The 19,145-nt window shown below is 36.1% G+C and overlaps 1 protein-coding gene across 44 annotated transcripts in view; it reads left to right on the top strand.

Moving 5' to 3' along the window:
- Window positions 1-19,145, top strand: part of CLASP2 (cytoplasmic linker associated protein 2) — a 146,275-nt gene that overhangs the window by 107,761 nt on the left and 19,369 nt on the right. For 8 of the 44 annotated variants that reach the window (XM_042043796.1, XM_042043793.1, XM_042043791.1 and 5 more), the window contains 9 exons: window positions 2,735-2,797; window positions 3,463-3,569; window positions 6,914-6,937; window positions 7,396-7,640; window positions 8,211-8,274; window positions 10,472-10,474; window positions 13,421-13,584; window positions 14,301-14,379; window positions 14,537-14,587. In XM_042043796.1, the coding sequence (XP_041899730.1) occupies window positions 2,735-2,797; window positions 3,463-3,569; window positions 6,914-6,937; window positions 7,396-7,640; window positions 8,211-8,274; window positions 10,472-10,474; window positions 13,421-13,584; window positions 14,301-14,379; window positions 14,537-14,587 (800 nt within the window). The remainder of the gene's footprint in view (window positions 1-2,734; window positions 2,798-3,462; window positions 3,570-6,913; window positions 6,938-7,395; window positions 7,641-8,210; window positions 8,275-10,471; window positions 10,475-13,420; window positions 13,585-14,300; window positions 14,380-14,536; window positions 14,588-19,145) is intronic. The other 36 variants (XM_042043818.1, XM_042043826.1, XM_042043825.1 and 33 more) reach the window with 16 other exon arrangements.

Below are 19,145 nucleotides of genomic sequence, written 5' to 3'. Positions count from 1 at the left end.
GATTCATTGAATGAAAGCTGTTTCAATGACTAAGGCTAGTTTGCCCAGATGCTGTTTAATTGGGAAATGATAGTAAAAGTAGATGTTATGCAGGATACATTAGGAAACCTGTGTCTTTTTTTCTAAAACGCAGCTGGAAGATTGTGTTGAAGTACACACGTACCTTCTGTCCTTTTAAAAAACAGGGTGTTTTGCAGAACTCTTTGTGCTTGTTTTGCTGCCTTGCAGCTTGATTTGAACTGCATGCGTGCAAGATCAGATTTACACTTTGTAATTGGTCAAATGCTTGCTATCTTAAGAAGTCTGTATTAAGGCAGAACCACGAGATATGTTGCTGAGATAGATGCCACTGGAGGTTTTATTTTTGTTGATGTAGTTCAGTTTTATAATTCAGGTATCAAAACAACTACCTATACTAGTGAAATAGGTAGAATCGTCTGATAGCACAGACAATGCAAAGTAACATCCAGCATTGTTTAAAAAAAAATAAGGCAATTATACCTGGAATAAATGGAGATTCCTTTTAGTATGACTATTTGAATGATTTAAAATGTCATTCATTGTTTTGTTGGTACAAGTGAAAGATGAAATAAGGCAAATTCAGCTCTCTGTAGCTAGAGACAGTTTGACATGGGGATGGAAGAGGGGAATGTAACTTGTGTTGCCTCTCATTCTCAGCACAGAAATTTTTGCTTATGAACACAAAATAAAATGGATTTTATCCCCCTTTAGGGTATAAAATGACCTAAATGCTACATAATTGCTTCACTGTATACGCTGATAGGAAGTGTTTATGTAATATCACATCTCAGTATAATGTTATAAACTGGGAGATAAGAGCCACTAAGAAGCAAGTGATTGTTAATTTATATAGAAGTGTCTATTTTTGTTAAATATAGTTAATATTAATTAACTATCAGACTAACATAATGTCCCCATTTTAGCTAAGAAATTATCTTATTGTGAGTCCATTTAAAGTCTTATTTTGATTCATCCTTTAAAAAAATGAAAATGCAAAAGTAAATACTTGACAATTTCTGCAATTTGAGGGGTACAAAGAATATTCTTGAAAATATGTTTTGGAATGAGGTATGTTTCACCCAGTATATAGTGCTCTTTTTCACTGTCTTAAAAGCTTGTCCAGCATATTTCAAAATTTCCAATGTATATAGGGGCAGGAGTCATTTCAACTTTCTTGCCTAAAGTTTGAGTTTTTAATTTTCGGTTGTACCTTTAATTTTCAGGGCTCGTTGATGGAAAGTAACAGAAAGCTTTATCCCATTAATGCTTGTACTTAAAGAGCTGTCAGCTGTGATGTCTATGGTGTGACATCCTTGGTACTGTCTCCTTTTCCATGCTGAGACACACTTTCTAAAGAACCAAGTACTCCACAAAGCATTAGTTCCAAACTAAAATGCCCTAGCCAAACTTCGTCATAACTTTATTTAGTTAGAAATAAAGTACATCACCATACCTTATGAAGGGAGTAAAGAACTTAATGTGGAAAGACAGTGTTGTTTCTGGGATCTTTACAGGTCTTAGGGTCATTGTGGAGTGCACTCAGGTTAAAAGATGCTTCCCAAAACGTCACTTGGTCCATGTCATCATTACATGATTCGAATCAGACTCTTAAATGGTCTTTGTTAATCAGAGAAAAGGACGATTAATTTGATTCCTGGTTTCTGTTTATGCTACTTTATGTATCCAAAAGGTGTAAAGTATTTGCATTTACAGTTATTTATTAAATCATAAGATCATATCTGGGGTTTATGCCACTATGGGTGGACATTTGGATTCAAGTTAAAATTTTCAGTTATGTGTGATAGCATTCTGACTTAAGTGAACTGAAGAAAGAAGTTGAATTGTTTAAAAACACATTTAATTTAAAAATTGCTTGTTTTAAGAAAGAAAATACAAGCAATGGTGAGTCAACTTCTTCTGAATCACTAGAAAACCAGTTTTATGCAAGTGCTATAAAGAGAGGCCACTCAGTTTTATTCAGAAATCCTTAAGGGTCTTTGATGTCTGCTTTCCATAACTTTAAAGAACCATAATGAGTTGTAGTAACTAACATGTGTTTCAGTTTCACATTTTATTTATTTAAATAAAAGAATAAGTATGTGAATTATTACTTGCATTGACTTATATTAAACTTTTAATTATAACTGGATAATTCTAACTTTCATTTACATAGTGGTAAGTTTTAACTGAGGTTGAGTTGTCTGCAACATAGGCAAGAATTCAGATGTGTACAGATTGTCAGCTGCCAACACAGTGGGTTCGTGCGGGAGGCACTTTGTGCAGATAATGTTTGATATGTAAGCTCTGGCTCTGACTTGAGCACACAGAATTTAGTTAAGTCTACAATGCAAGACCAGTGTCAGTGCACTGATAACTCTTTAGGTATTTATGGTTATTCTGTTTGTGTGTGACTGTGTGCATGTGTGTCTATGCACCTTTTCTTCTTTGAACTTAAATTTACTTGCTTTTACCCTGCTCTTAATCTTTTAAATTAAAAAAAAAAATTATGCATGAAATGTCCAGTGTACATAAATGTATAATTATATTCTGTATAATCAAAGAACTTCCCTGAAGATTTTTGCTTCTGTTTAATGCTCAGTTTCTTGTGCTTAAGCTGAATCTTTTTGATAAATACTCTCGTTCATCTGAGCAGCTACTGCAGCACTTCGATTCCGTGGTCATAGATAGGGTTTATTTAATCCTGTTATTGCAGCTTCCAGACATCACTCCAGATCCACTGGTGCCCTCTACGCTCCTGATGCTTATGGGGCCACAGGTGAAGGATGAGTACCCTTTGCTGTCATCTGTGCAGTCATCCTGGATTTTTTTTTCCCCACCCACTTGGTTATTCTCATAGTTCAGTTTTAGAAAGTATTATTTATATTAATTTGAGTTTTGTGGTTTTAATAATCCAGATAGATGTGTTTATGTTGCTAGATTTTGTCTCCACCCTCATCCTCTAATGTTAATCCTTTTTTTCCTTAACAACATTTTTTTACTTGCAGAAGAAGTTTTTTTAGTTTTCCTTTTTTTTAGTATTTGTAGAGAATTCTTTATGCATGTAGTTTTCTAATCAACAGTCTCAATAGCCTTCCTATTGTATTTGCTTTCTTTCTAAATGAAAACAAAAACCCAAAATGAAGAAGACATTAATTAAAAAAAAACCAACAAAACTTCTTTCAAATAAAACCATTGGTTTTTTCCATGTGATATTGAAACAGAATGCTTGTAGGTGACTGGTTTTTTACTTGAATTCTTAATTCTGTCTGTACCACTAAAGACTTCAGAATGAAAATGGTTTTTTTATCCACTACATAATTTATTAAAAATGTTAAGCAAATGCTTTTCTTCTGCTTGGGTTTTTATAAGTGAGTGTGATATTTACGTCCTAGCTTTCTATTCTGATTGAATTCTTTGTATTTCTTTTTGTTGTTGTAACAGGTACTGGCTTTGGAATTAGTCAGTCGAGTAGATTGTCATCATCAGTCAGTGCTATGCGAGTTCTGAACACAGGTTCTGACGTGGAAGAGGCAGTAGCAGATGCTTTGGTAAGAGTCTCACACTTAGCTCGTGTAGGCTCTTAAAGTGTTCGGTACCTGTACATTAAATATGCAGAAGAACTTGTCATTTGTTATTTTATTGGCTTCTTGGGAAAAAGAAACTGAGTTGTTGGAGCTGCAAGTATTGGAATTTTCATTCCCTACAGAGGTTTTAACTTTTGAGAGACGTGCTTTTTTCCGTGGCAGACAGGAAATAGTCTTTGACTGTAGTGTTGCAGTGGCCCAAGGAGCCGCTTGAGCAGGTAGAACTAACCAGGAGTTTCTCACAACAGCCAGAAAAACTTCAGGGTAGCTTGAAGGCTTGTTAGACCTGGGAATGATGACAGCTAAAGCCCTCTGCTTACCTTAAGCCTAGGTGCCTTTTAAAATTCTTCTGTCTGACAGCAGGTGAGATTGATGCTGAAGAGAGAAACTGATGACTGGGCAGCCAAGCCCCACACAGCCACTCACTCACTCCCCCATCTGTGGGGTGAGGGAGAGAATCGGGAGGGTAAAAGCCAGAAAACTTGTGGATTGAGATAAAGACAGTTTAATATGGAAAGCAAAATCCATCCACAGAGGCAGAGCAAAACAAGGAATTGATGCAGTGCTTCCCATGGGCAGGCAGGTGTTCGTCCATCCCCAGGAGAGCAGGGCCCCATCACACACAACGGTGACTTGGGAAGACAAACACCATCACTCCAAATATCCTCCCATTCCTCCTTCTTCCCCCCACTTTATGCACTCAGCATGATGTCAGGTGGTCTGGAATGTCCCTTTGGTCAGTTTGGATCACCTGTGCTGGCTGTGTCTCCTCCCAGCCTCCCACACACCCTGAACTTCCTGGCCAGTGCGGCAGTAGGAAAAGCAGAAAAGGCCCTGGCTCTGTGTGAGCCCTGCTCAGCAATAACAAAACCTCTCTGTGCTATCAACCCTGTGTTCAGCACAAATCCAAAACACAGCCCCACACCAGCCACTGTGAAGAACATTAACTCTACCCCAGCCAAAACCAACCCAGCAGGTAGCATCTCGTAAGTATAGGGGTTTTTTTTCAAAATGTTACACTAAGTTAAAACTAGTTATGCCCTTCTCTTTCTTAAGCTATACAGTTCTTTAAAAGGGTGGCTTTGGCTCCTCTACCTTCCTGTCCCAGTTAGCCAAACTGAACACATCATGTATTTTGCTACTCTGACATTTACATCAGCAAGCTGAAATCCTCAGTTAATTTAAAATACTGATGTCATGAATCAGATACATTTTTATCAATTATTGTATACTTATTTGCATGTCATTAAATACTTGTAAGTACCTGTTTTCTAGTTACCAGAATGCTTTAAAGAAATGGTTATTTCTCTGGTTTAAGAAAAACTGTTATTTTGAAAGTTAGTAAAAAAATGCAAATTAGACTCTAAAAAGATAATTACAGACATATAACTGAGTAGAGAGGAAAAAAATTTCAAAATCTGAAGAACTCTGTCATATTCTTAGTATGACTATTGATTTCTTGGTTAATACTTTTTTCTTGTCATATTAGTTTAAAATTTGTGTGCCTTGACTGGCATAGAGATGGGAATATCTGTGAAATCTTGCCAAAGTGGTCGTGGTGAAGTTGAGTGCATTTTCCCCTGTCTGTTACTACAAACTTGAAAAAGTTTTCAGCATTGGTGGTGAATGCTGGTTTATAAACTGAAGTCAGTCTGGATTTTGGAATAGGGAACAACAGAAAAAACAGTCCATGGAACATAGAAATTTTCTGGTTATAACTGGAAAGCCTGTGCTGTAGTCTTCTTCACGCAGAGTGCTTCACAAAGAGTATCTTTAGTACTTTATCAGACTCCTAGCTTATTCAAATTTAGCAGGGCAAAGTGTGTAGTAAGAATAGAAGTTGAGGAGAAGGTCATGTTTCCAATGACTGCTCTTGAGGCTTGAATGTGTCCCGCTATGTTGAAGCAATAAAGTTTCTTCACAGAAACTAGCCTGCGTTACCTGGATCCAAAATATCATGATGCTTCTAGAAACGTTAGAGGAAAATCAGTTTGTATACTTTAACTAGAGTCTGACATTATAAAAAAGGATCAAGAACTGCAGCATTTTATTATTGTAGTACTTGCATGCCTGATTCCTTGCCATGCTCTGAGTGGTACAGGTTGTCCTGTGCAAAAGGCTCCGTTTAGATGAAAATCTGGTTTTAAACACCCTTGTTGTTTTATCGTAGACGGAAGAGTCACACTCATAATGGTATTTTTAAAAGGTAGAATGTAGAGTCCTGACACGTAGTATAAATAAAAAAATGAAAATATTCCAGATTGTGTTACTAATTTTTATTTTATAAGAAGTACTCGACCGATTTTAGTGGTGCTTAAGCCAAAGAGGTGTCAGTCTTCTGCCTAAGATCTGTTTTGAATATTGCTGCATAAAATGCAGCAATAATGGGAATCTTTATATATTTTATGTCTTTTACTTTAGTACAATCCTTGGCATTTCAGATTCATTTATTGAAGAATCTTTTTTTTTTCCTTATGGTGTCTCTTTTCCAAAACACTCAATGTCTCTGTGATTTTTCCCTTCAGTTATTCTCTTACACACGTATGTGTGCTCATTCTGTTGACCATAAGCCTGCTTATTGCTTGTTGTATTGATTAGTTTATGATCAGTATTGTGATATCCTTTAAGTTAATCTGTGGTTAAAATGAGAACCCTGTGCAAATGGCAGTGGTAATTAAGGGGAAAATGATCACTTGTACTACTGCTTCTTTAAGTATGTAACAAAACTGAATTTTTAAATGCTAACTTCAAGTCCAAAATTTGAATGGCAAGAGCTATTCTGCAGAGGTGTGCGGTTTTCGTCATTTTAGGTTAAATAGCTTTTTTTACCCCTCTGACATTTGGTTATGTTGTGTTTTGTTTTGTTTGCTTGTTTTTGTTTTTAGGGTATTTGGGATATTGCATTATGTAATCAGTTTTTTTGTAGAACATTGACTGCAATTGTTGCAATGACAAAATTTAGATATTAAAGTTAAATAGTGCAGCTCAAGGTTTTGTACTTAGATAACAATTGACTGCATGTGTTAAGTCTTCATGCTCAAATATCACTGCAAAAGACACAAAGATTTTGACAGAGAAGTCTTTGTGACCAACCTGCCCATGATATGTAATATTTCCCTGAAATGAAAGCTTAGCAAAGTACTTCTTGACAATGTGTGATGTGCTGATCAGACACAGAGAGCTAAGAACAAAATTTACAGTAAGACTGTATGTTATCCAGTAGCAGGGAGTTTACTACTCACAGTGCTGCTATGCCTTACCTTCCTGTTCTCAATTTCTGTTTCTTTTCAATAATTTACTGCTAACAGCTCTTAGGAGACATACGGACTAAGGTATAGAAACTATTTTTCTTCTTCAATAGTTTAATATTTTGCTATTAACATGTTTGATATAAAATGAGTTAAAATGTCAAAATACATTTAGATCTTCGATTCTTATATTCTGTAATGTATATAAAGCTATGAAGTGAAATAACTAACTTGCAACAGTCTTTTGTCACCCTGTTATGCAATTTTATGGGTTCTTGCAAGAAAACCTTAAGTTAAATATTTCATCAAATGTATGTCTTCTTTGCATTTGCTTTGGGTTTATATTTGGAGTACTATGTAAGCCATACTTTAAAATATTTTCATTAACTTGGTTTGACCTGCTGAATGGTTGGAGCCATTTGTCACTGCAGGGAGTAGGGGTCACACCAGTTATTTAAACTGTTGGTCTTTCGACCCATTATGGGCATGTTACGTTCTCTCTCTGAGAATCAGTGCTGATCTTCGGTGTCTCTGTACAATAGAAGAAGCCCGTGCGAAGAAGATACGAATCATATGGGATGTACTCAGATGATGATGCCAACAGTGATGCATCAAGTGCCTGTTCAGAAAGGTCCTACAGCTCCAGGAATGGGAGCATACCGACATACATGAGGCAGACAGAAGATGTGGCTGAAGTCCTGAACCGCTGTGCCAGCACCAACTGGTCAGAGAGGAAAGAAGGCCTTCTAGGCCTGCAGAACTTACTGAAGAACCAGAGAACTCTAAGGTAGGATGACATCTTAATAAGGAAGGCATTTTGCTTCAAAGTTGTTGAGGGGTGGAGGGAGAGGGAAAGCAGGGTGTGTCTTTGAAAGTAAGATGGGGGAAGGAATAAGGAAGCTTTTCTCACTTCTGGCAACTAGTGTATATTTCTATACTTGTGAATGTAGTGAATCCAAAATTGAGAATTCTTGCAATACAGAAGGTTCATAAGATGCTTCCATTTGCTATCAATAGAAGGCCTTTTTTTGTTATTATTACTGTAATTTTGGGGTATTTATTCAGAAGAAATGGTTTACTACTCATTACTAGGAACACCTTTTTCGTTACCTGCTCTGTTACAAAAGTATGGTATAATGTATGAGACAGTTTAAAGAGACATTTCTAGGTTTTAAAGTCTCCTTTTAGACAAAAGCTATTACATTTTTACCCATGTCTTAAACAAAATGGTTTCCACTACTTTGTTTGCTAGATTATTTGAGTCAATATTTACACTTGATTTCACTGATTGCTATGCATTAGTGTTCTAGCAGAGCTAGCAAGGGAGTTGACTGATGTATTGTTTTCACTTTGGCAGTCGTGTTGAGTTGAAAAGATTGTGTGAGATCTTCACAAGAATGTTTGCTGATCCTCACAGTAAGGTACGTTTAAGTTTTTCTTATTTTCAGTAAATGTCTGAAAACATAAATTAATAGAAAGGCAGTTATGGTAAATTATGTCAGTGATATTTGCACATGTAAAATTTCACAAGCAAAAGCAGTTAATGGTATCAGATTTCAACTCCTTTAATTTGGAGTTTCGGACAAGATAATTTTTCCCATTTTTCTGCAGCATCGTTGAAATAAAATGAAGATTAACGTCATATAAAATGCACTGAAGTAGTCCAGCAGTTCGTACTCAAAATTTGTGTTTTTAAGAAGTTGTTGTTTACAGAGGCCACTTCAAGACAAGTATAGATTTTCTCTCAATTAGAAAGAAAAGTCTCTGCAGTAATTTAAGTTGCAGAGGAAGTTGTCTGACTAAATCATACGTAATCGGATAAACTATGCCAAATGTGTACTTATTTGTTTTCCAGGATATTTTGTATTATCATAGCTGATGATGTCTTCCATGAATGTCATAGATAGGTCTGGCAGTTCAGACTGGTGAATAATTTTTACATCATTTTTTAATATTCCATGAGGAGACTGTACTTTGGTATAAAAGAAGATGTGATGTTTTATTCAGTTTTACTTAGGTAAAGACTCAGTGTGGCTGATATAACAAGGAAAATAATGCTTTCTGTTTTCTAAGGCCATTAAAATCCTTTTAAGTGAGTTGCTTTACATGATAGTGTTTTTACAGTGTTTGTGGGAGGTGGTTTACTAGTACAGCTTGATTAAATGTCGCAATTTCTCATAGCAGAAGGAATGCAGGTAAGTAAGTAGCCTAATAAATGTGATAATGTAAAAAAAAAAATGTAACTTCGTATTGTATTTAATTATAGGCTTGTTTGGAAGAAATAGTATCTTTTATATTGAGTATAACATATCCCACTTCGTGTCCATATTTCGGAATTGATAAAACTATAACTCAGATAAATTCAGAGCAGGCTGTTATTTCAGAAGTATTGACTTCTCCCAGAAGAATCCTGAAAAACTACTTTGCTTATGCAATACATTTTACGTATTTTTAAGTCTTCCTTGTTGCTGCAATTGAAAATTAAATTCAGAGTGATTAGAAGTCTTGACAAGTTAACTTAGTGTTCATCTGTCCTCTTTATTTTTCCTGTTGGAAAAAGTGACTTAGCTCCTATCTCTGACACCATGTATTTTGGAAGTAACTTGCATTGCAGACAGCAACATGGTATTAAAGTTGATCACACACTGCAGAAATCCAGAAGAAAAGACTAAACCAAGCAGTTAAAAAGAAGAAAACATTGCATAAAAAGAAAAGTCAAAGTAGAGGAAAGAATATTAAATGTTGAAATATTGCTGGAATATTTACTTTTTAAGTAAAGTAATGACAAAATTCTGAATAGCAGGTTGGTTTAATTGTGCTTGTTCTGTGTTAGTGGTGCAGCATATAAGTCAGAGCCACTTTGGAGATTTTTGTGTCGCATGGGAGCCAGGGAAGGATAATGCAAATGTTCCAAACTTTAGTTGTATGTGTCAGAAGAGCATTTTACCTCTTAAATAAGCCTTTAAGAATGTTACATTGAGTTGTTCGGGCTGATTGTTCTGTTTACTGGCCACCGTGATATGGAACAATGGAGCTTCAAGTTTAAAAATTTGGCGTGTGTTGTAACATGTGGTACAGCTGTTCCAGTCACTGAAGCCTTGCCTGCTTTTTGGTGTTGCAAAACTATTAATAGTCATCAATATGTTATCAGGAGAACCCTTTAAGTACTAAGAATTCATTATTTTTTTTTAATGACATATGTCTACATAAATCTCATCTTAGACTCTACTCAAGTGTCTGTAGGAATTATTCTGGCATCACTTTTGTGGGTTTTTTTTAATGTTTACTTTAACATGGTATCTGGATGCAGGAAGTTACACAGAATAAGAGAACAGTAATATTTGGAGGAGGAAATGGGAGAATGACATACCAAAAAGGACATGCCAAGTGCTTATTTTAAAAATACCCTGAGTATCCCAATAAAATTACTAAATTTGTCATAAAAGTTTCGAAATACCTTTTTTGTTTTATTTTGGTTTATATTCCATACAGGAACTTTGTATCGATGGCCACTAATTTGTGTGTTTTTATCTTTTTCCCTTTTTTGTTGTTTTGTTTTGTTCTGTTCTGTTTTTGTTTCGTTTTGCATGCTGTCCCCTGTGTTGGAACTCTCTTTAGAGAGTAAGTTGGTTCAATATTTGTTGGAAGCCTAACCTTACTTGCATGAATGTGCAATTAACCCTTTTTCTCTATTTTTCTTCACCAAAGAGTTCATGCAGTGTCAAGCCTTTTGCAATCATAAAATGCTAGAAACAATTAGTAAACTGTGTGGTAAAGTTTCGAGATGTGCTTTTATCTACTAATTAACTGACATTGTTTGGTTATGCATTCCTGCTTTATATTGTGGTGGTTGGCACATCTGAAATAATTCACTTTAGAGGTAGATGACTTATAATTATTTTCATATCTGTTTATTTTTTTCCACTGTCAAATTGTTAAAAACTTCAACTTTAGATGGCTGGTTTCAGAATTTTAGTTTGTGTCATAAAAACTGAAACTGCAATTTTTGCAGTATCCACATACATTGTTCAACATAGAGGTGGTTGAGTTCCATTTTCCATTCCAAATTCATCCTTTACCTTAAATGCTCTTTCAGCCTTCTTAAATTCTTCATGCTGAGACAAAATTACATGTTTAGTATTTTTTTTTTTAAACCCAACAGAACTACTGAGCTTGTTTGAGTTTTCTGTAGACATTCTCTGTGGTAAATCTAAAATCAAAGCAAGCTTGAAAACAAAGCTGAGTCCTCAGTTACATGTACTTTTAACAGCTAAAATGTCAGCACAGAGTCTTTAGAGTATTTTTGCCATAGTGAATCATAATTCACTTTATAATGATTTCAGTTTAAGCCACTTTGTCTTTGAAGTGTCATAAGAAGTCCATATTACTCCATCAAGTAAGAGCTTGTAACCACTTTGTTCAGCCTGCATGTTTTAATGGAAAAGCCGTGTGTGTCAGTGTCTGCAAAGTCAGAGAAGCAGGTACAGGTTTAAATTCTGCTGAGCTGCGTAGTTCAGTTTGAAGGATTTTGTGAGACACCCCCCCCCCCCCCCCCATACACACAATGTAATCTTTATAGCACCAGAATTTTTTGTTTGTTCATTTGCCTAAGTATATTTTCTCCTTACTTTAGAGCTGTGAAAGCCAAAGACTTCATATTACAGTACAGAAAGTACATACTGGTTTGGTTTTGCCTCTGTCTTATAACTGTGACTACTGCTTGTGAATCCACAGAATGATGTATTGTTTCAGTTTAGCCTGAGACAGGAGATGTTTCCAGTCCTGAGCATTAAAAATCTTGTCCCACTACTGGCAGGGTAATTTTGAAACCTCAGACTTGAATACAGATCTACACAGCACATAATTTGGCAATTTTTTCCCCCAATTTTTAATGTAATTTGCCCCAAAAGGGAAGTTAATTAAAGTTGCTAATCTTGATGGGCTTTACATTGAATAGAGAATTGTATTGTTTTGTTTCTAACACAGATTTTCAGTATTTAAGATGTCTGTTAAAAATTTTTCCCAAGTCTCGAGTAGATCCTGAAAGAATAATGAAATACCTGCTTAGAAGGGAACCTCAAGGATCCTCTGGTCCAACCTTTCTTGATAAAATGAATCTGAGTTTTTTATTTCTAGTGTAAATTTGGAGGCACTTCTTTACGAGATACTTGTATGGATTTTTTTCTGCTTTGTGGTGTTAATTTGCTTTCCCTGACTTGATTATCAACATGAAAAGTGATCACTTCCTCAGTGAAGAAGGTGTGCAGCAGCATACACCAACTCCTCCATACTTGCATCAGTGCTATGGAAGAAAGTCTACTTCCATGGCCTAGAGTCTGCAGCCATGTGAGGTGTGATCACAGTTTGGGATCATCCACTCTCACAAAAGCAGAATTTGGCCTAATGACAAACCAGGTCAGCTGCAGGAGGATGTGGGGTTCCAATCCTTGCTCTGCATCAGCCACTCCTAACCTTGCACCCATGTCATAAATACTCAGGAGGCAATATCTGCCCAACCCTCTTTGCATCACAGCAATACTTCTGTACCCAGTCCTGTGCTGGACCGTGTGTCAGTTGTGAAGGAAGCATTTTCAGCCCAAACACCCATTTTTCTTGTCAGGGAAACAGGAAGCCCATGGGCCACACAAGTATAGAGCATATCCATCCTAATTTCACTCTTAGGTCTGGAAAAAACTTTAAATTAATGAGTTATATTAAAAGAGCTGTTTAAACAGCAATTTTTGTCTATTTGTCACACCCTCCTTGACACCTTCCCTCCAAAAAGCCCTTCTTCCTGGTGTGAGTCCGATAAAAACTACATTGTTTTGGTTCTTTTGGGATTGTTTTTTTTTTCTTACCGAATGCAGTCTTTTCAACATTATTTGTTGAAAAGAAGACAATGGATATTGTGTTTTCCAAAAAAATGAAAGTACTTCTGTGTTTTAAACACCTGCCAGTCTGAAATGTATTGTGGCTTTTTTCCCTACTATCGTGAATAATTTTGTGTTGGGATACCTGCAATAGTAGAAGAAGCTTGTTCTGTTCCACAAGTATTTTATGTAAAGGAATTGGCCAGCTCTCATGATTTTGCAGTATTTATTCATGCAGATATTTACAATTAATATTTTGCTTAAGAATTGTAGCAGCTTTTTTGGTTTTAAAGAGAAAGCAGTTTTGTAGTCTTTGAGGAATACGTCAAATCAACTTAATGATAGAGCTTGAAAGGGTAAAAATTTAAGTTTTACTGGAAAAATTGAGGTTGCGCCAGCCATCACAGTAAGCATTCCTTTTCTTGACGAAACTGCATGGAATACCTAATTGTCAAACTTCTACAGAAGTCGGCTAACATTTCCAATGTACTCTTATATCAAAATCCAATGAAAAAGCAAGGCAGATTTCTTTCTTTTCCTTTTTTTTCTTTCTTTTTTTCCTGCTTGGCTGCACAGCACTGCCTTTCTCTGCCTCTGATTCCCTTACTGCTTTCTTCGTTTGTAAGTTCGGCATATGTCAGTGTCGCTTCCTCTTTTGCCCCATCCTACCCTCTTTCCATCTTCTTCTGCCTTTTAGGTGTTCAGTATGTTTTTGGAGACACTGGTCGACTTCATCCAGGTCCATAAAGAAGACCTGCAGGACTGGCTGTTTGTACTGCTGACACAGTTGTTGAAAAAAATGGGTGCTGACTTGCTTGGGTCTGTACAAGCAAAAGTTCAGAAGGCACTCGATGTCACAAGGTAATGAGCTGTAAAAAGTAACAATATAGTTGTTAACTGTATCCAGGTTTTTTGCTGCTTTTCTTTTTTTGGTGTGCTGTTTGTTGTCCAGAAAAATGCACAGCTCATAACAGATCTTGAAACTTTAGTAAACCCTGTTGCTTCAGCATTTTGGTTTCATAAAATGACTCTTAATTGAAAGGGTTTGAGTCCTCTGTGCTGAACATTAGTATGGTACTACTTATCTGATTCTGAAATATGCATTTGAGCCATGTATGTTTGTTGTCTCACCTTGTGTTCAGTGATGTAGAAATTGTGTTTGAACTTCTTTATTTTGTTGTAAAAGTTTCACTGGAATATTCGTCTCTATGTCAGCATAACTTTTTAAAGAGTTATGGTAATAATTAATTTGCTTTCTGTCTTCCCTTCCTTCTACCCAGAGTTCACTAATAGCCTGATTTAGAATCGAAATTCTAGCATATCATTATTGTATCATTCCGCATTATTGTATCATTCCGCATTACTTGCATTATCTATTCTAGCTATAATTGTTTCATGGCAGGAATTCCTTAAATCTTATCCTTAACATGCTAGGCAAATGTTTCTGAAAGGTCAGGTACAGTAGCAACTGGTAGCAATTTCAGCTTTACTGAAAAGAGTGAGGGCTTATTTCGTGCCTCTCAACAGTTGGTACAAGAAAATTTAATGTAACATAACATTATTTTGTTTGTTTACAGGGAATCTTTTCCAAATGATCTCCAGTTCAGTATTTTAATGAGATTTACTGTTGACCAGACCCAAACACCTAGCCTGAAGGTAAGACTTTTTAGGCTTGCTTTGCAAGCAGAAGTCTTCATTAATAGAAATTTGCTTGTCTTAATTTTTGAATTTGGATTGTTATTTTTGTTTTGTGTAAAAACAAAGGAAAAAAAAAGGTTTTCAATTAGTGGATTTTGTTTTTGTAAACTTTCAGACAGTCAAGCCAGCACTGCAGGACCAGCTTCGCTCTTTTTGGAGCTCAAAGGTTTTTGTCTGAATTACTGTCTTTATTCTTAACCCCATATGAAACTCTTACAGTGTTATCAATAATTTTTATTTGAATGCATTGTATGCTGCTACTAACCTTTGCGGGAAACTTTAAGCATGCAGATGCTCAGTTTTAAAAATGACACTAGTATGAAAATGTTTGCTGCAAGAGAGATCTAATAAAAACACAGTACAGTAAAAATGAGCAACAAAAATGTGGCTGCCTAACATCAAGCTGGTTATGCAAACTCACTCTATCAAGTCTTTTCTAATTTTATGTTTGTGATTTCCCATACTTTTTTTCCTAGTTCATATATATTTTTTTCCTGTGTCCAGCCTGATAGGCCTTGAGTTATTTTAAATTACTCTAATATTAATATGAACTTGAGTTACTATATTAAAAATCGGCTCTTTCTGTGGTACACTTCACTTCTCTGAAAGCAGTGTGTAGCTTTATAATTACACACGTTTTTATATACTACTTTGTAGTCCATAAACCTGCCAGCATATCTGAAAAGTAAAAATGTATTCTGTAGTACATTTGCAGTTCTAAAGAGTGCTGATTTTAGAATAAATGCATCAAATCATAAGAAGATTTATAAGTGATGTGAATGGGGAAATAACAAGCATATGATAACTGGCATCTTCTGCTCTGTCCTGCACGAAATATTTTTACACAGTTTGATACTGCACAAGAATATGACTTTTCCCAAGTGATGTTGAACCTAAAGTCACATGAATATGCCTTTTTTGTCTACAATACAGTAAAACTTACATTTTTAAGCTTTTGAGGACAGTTGATACGTTGACCACTGTTGCTTCGTAGAGCTGTGTTAAAAAGGGACTGCTGTCATTTATTGAAGACAGCAAATGAGGTAGTAAAAATCAGTTTGTTGTTTAAATGAATCCTTGGAACAAATTGAGATTGGTTTTATTTCACTTGGTTTTCCTCCCCAGGAAGGTGAATTTGATGGTTGAGATGTTCCTTTTTCCATACAGTAGTATAGCTGGTAAAGGCATATCAAGCACATTTCAAAGCTGAGAGCGTAGATTTGGAATGAGACATGGACTCCTACTAGGCTGAGTTGGGGCTAAGTTCAAGATTATTCCCTAAATGCACTAGAAGGAATTAAGAAGTATTAAACACTTGATGGGAAGGCATTCTGAAAATAATTTTGAGAGAGAATTCTGAAATCAAGACGTTGGTAAAAGTTGCCTCCCTAGAAGAACACCTGTTAGTTTGAAGCAAAATTAAGAGTATTCAGAATGAATATTTGCGACAGTAATGTATGTAACTGTTTAAGAGAAGGTAAGCTTGTTTTCCAGAAGAAAGTGAAATCTACCCTCTACTTCCTTTATATGTGGTAGCTACAACTTCAGGATTCAGACAGTGAAGTTATTGCCCACAGATCACAGAAGTGTCTATTTAATATCCATGCTATTGAGTATTTTGCCTAAATCCCATCTTCAGTGCACCCAATCTAACAGAATAATTGATAATCCTAAAGGGCTACTCCAGTTCTTGAAATCTTAAGCTTTTGTTCTTTGATAAATTATTATCTCATTGCTTTTGTTCTAGGAATACTGAGGAACAGCATTCACTGTGACAAAAAAATCAGAGAAGGGATTTTCAGCATCCCTAAAGATGGTCAGATAGCAGGAGGGATGGTAGATCAGAAATTTGAGCCACCTAACAATTCCGTTCTACAAACTACTTTTTCTCCTGGTTTTCACATGATAGTAGTAAATAATCATGATCCTTTGGAGTAAACTGTCATTGCCATTCTTACACTTAGAAAGACAGCTAAGTCTCAGGCAATAAAACTTGAGCTTTTAGAGTGGCCACAGAGGTGGATTTGGATAGCTGGGCAGTAAGAAGACCAGCCATAGAGAAGACAGAATTCTGCTGACCTAATCCATGGAGGATGCAGCGTAGTGTATTGTGCTGTATCTGCCTTACTTCTGTCATTTTACACTTGGGTGTAGTGAATTGCAGAGACTCAATTTAGAGGTGCCAGATGAATGTGTCTGTTTTGGTCAAATGTTTGGATGGGCCATAGCAGTCAGATGTTCTAGGTGGGACATAATCTATTTAGCTTATTTTTGCAGGTGCAGAACATACAGTTTGCTAAGGATGGATATTGTCCTGAAATACACTTCCAATCATCACTTCATTTTTCTTGGGTTTCATATCAAATGGCTCAGCCTCAGTGAGGAATTGATTTAAGCATTGTGACCAAAGTTTCTGAATCCTTCTTTACTTTGAAAATACTGATTCTTTGACAAAGATTTTTACCACAGTTGATCAGAAGATTTTTTATTTTTATTCTAAGTCAATATTAAAATTTCTGGATTAAAAAACCACAGATTCGCAACAAAGAGAAAGCCCTCCAAAATTTATGTTTAGGGTACATTTTAGTCATTTGGTTATATAATGGCATAGGCAATCCCTCCTAAGTCTCCAGTAACTTAGACACCTGGGATGTGGCAGTCTGCAAGTCACTTCGGGTGATTGTTTATATTCAGTCGGAGTAAGGCAGAGTACCATCTCTCATATCGCAGAAAGCCACTGTAAGAGGTTTAAACCAGACTGGTTTCTGGTTTAAGTAAAAACACCTTCTCTAGATTCCATTCTTTTTCTTTCCCTGTTACACGAAATGTTTCTGTTCTCTTACCTTGATGCAGCAAAAGAAACCCTGTACATCTCAGATTTTTCACAGGACAGGAAAACAACTTGCCCTCTGGTACTGACTGTGTAGCATCCTTACAGTACTACCTGAATCTCTAGAGGTAGCTGCACATACTTTTGTGCCAGAATTCCTTGTTTCAGTACATGGAGAAGATGTTTATGAAGCACATTAATGCTGTTTATGTATAATCTTTGGGTTTTTTAAGTCACAGTGCTAACTGTGGCTTGATCTGTGTTCCAGCCGACTTACTACAGGAGTGCTGTTCTTAAGCAAAATGCCTGTCCATGTTATATGCTGCACAGGAAGAATGCCCCAGTGCTTATAATCTAGCAAAAGTGCAATAAATTCAACCTAGAAGGGTACAAAGAAAGTCAAGACAGTAATAAAAGACTTCATAAGAGGTTTCAACTTAAAAGCAAATATTCATTGTAAGAATTCTGGAGATGCTTTCATTGCAAACCAAAAATTTTTCTCTCAGAAAGATTAAATGGATTGTTGAAGAGATTAAATAGATTGTCGAAGATGTTAGCCTTTTTATTTCTAAATTTCAGCTCTGGAAATACTGGCAAAGATACATCTAAAGTAGAATTGCTGCTCTAATGGAGTTTTACTTCAGCGTGGGGTTTCTAATCTGTAATAATACTGGCTCATTATTATCTGACCATAGAAAGGTGTAGCCTTTCCAGAATTTCTTCTCTCAAAAGCAATTAGTGAAAAATGCTTTTTTTCAAAATAGCTGTCAAATTTAGCTTTGGTAATCTGTCTCACTCTGGAAAGCTTTATTAGTAAGGACTTCCTCCGTTCATCTTCTGTTCAGTGCTCTTCTGTCTGAGCACCTCCATCTTTGCAGAAGTCTGTGCAAGTTCCTCAGGAAGCAGTTCAAACACTAAATAATCCTGATGTCTCAGATCCAGTACTTCACAGTCTCTTCATTGGCAGAAATGTCTCTGGGTGTTCTAAGTGTTACAGTCCTTAACACCAACTTCTGCAAGTGTTACATGAGATTTATTTAAATCCTCAACAGTCAAATGTAGTGGTGTCACAATGGTTTCCCTATGCAATCTAGAAATCTCAGCTATTGCTTTGAATTTGGAAAACCATGTGGCTTAAGGTTTTTTGCTGCAGAGATGCTCATGGCTTGTTTTTTCCTTGGAAAATGTCTAGCAAATAGTGTCCATTTGTTGGTATTGATCTGCATAATCAGATCAGCTGATCTCCAGCTGCTGCTTGTATAACTTCAGAGAAGTTGAGCTTTAACATCTGCTTTGAAAATGAAATATTCATTATTAATCCTCATATGTGTGCCAGTGTATCTTGAGTTTTTAATAGCTTGCAAGTTTCATGACCGAGAGAAATTTCTAAATAGCTTTGCTCAGAACAGTTGTACTACAAGCCATGAATAGCCAGAAATACACCCAGAACTCTTTTTCTGTCTATGATGGACATAGGTCTCTCCCTCCTGGTAGGTATTTATGGTTCACTGTAATTATTAGTGGAAATAATAAAAGCAGCTAAATCTGATAGATGCTCTAAATACATGTCCACAACTTGTGTTGACAGGTGGGGTGACAAATTTCTGAGGCAGTAGGAGTTGAGGAAATAAATATTTTAGACATGCACAGGCATAACAGACCTTTGCCCAAAACTGTGCAGTGGTGCAGTATTGGAGAAACCAGAGAGAGGCTGCAGTCTGGGATGTACAAAACAGGGATTCTGCATAAGGAGTAAGGCAAGTTAGTGGAGTAAGAGAATCATCAAATAAGTGAGGGAGTACAGGAGATTTTCTGTCCTCCTGATAAATCCATGTCTCTATCATCTAAGTATCTTCAAAGTGTGTGTGTGACCTATATTAAGTCTTTCCTATAA

The sequence above is a fragment of the Corvus kubaryi genome, unplaced genomic scaffold (assembly GCF_017639235.1).
Source record: "Corvus kubaryi isolate FWS band 111438036 unplaced genomic scaffold, C.kubaryi_AGA036_p1.0 37398, whole genome shotgun sequence".
NCBI lineage: Eukaryota > Metazoa > Chordata > Aves > Passeriformes > Corvidae > Corvus > Corvus kubaryi.
The sequence above is the reverse complement of the archived record's forward strand: the minus strand, read 5'-3'. Positions and strand labels throughout refer to the sequence as shown.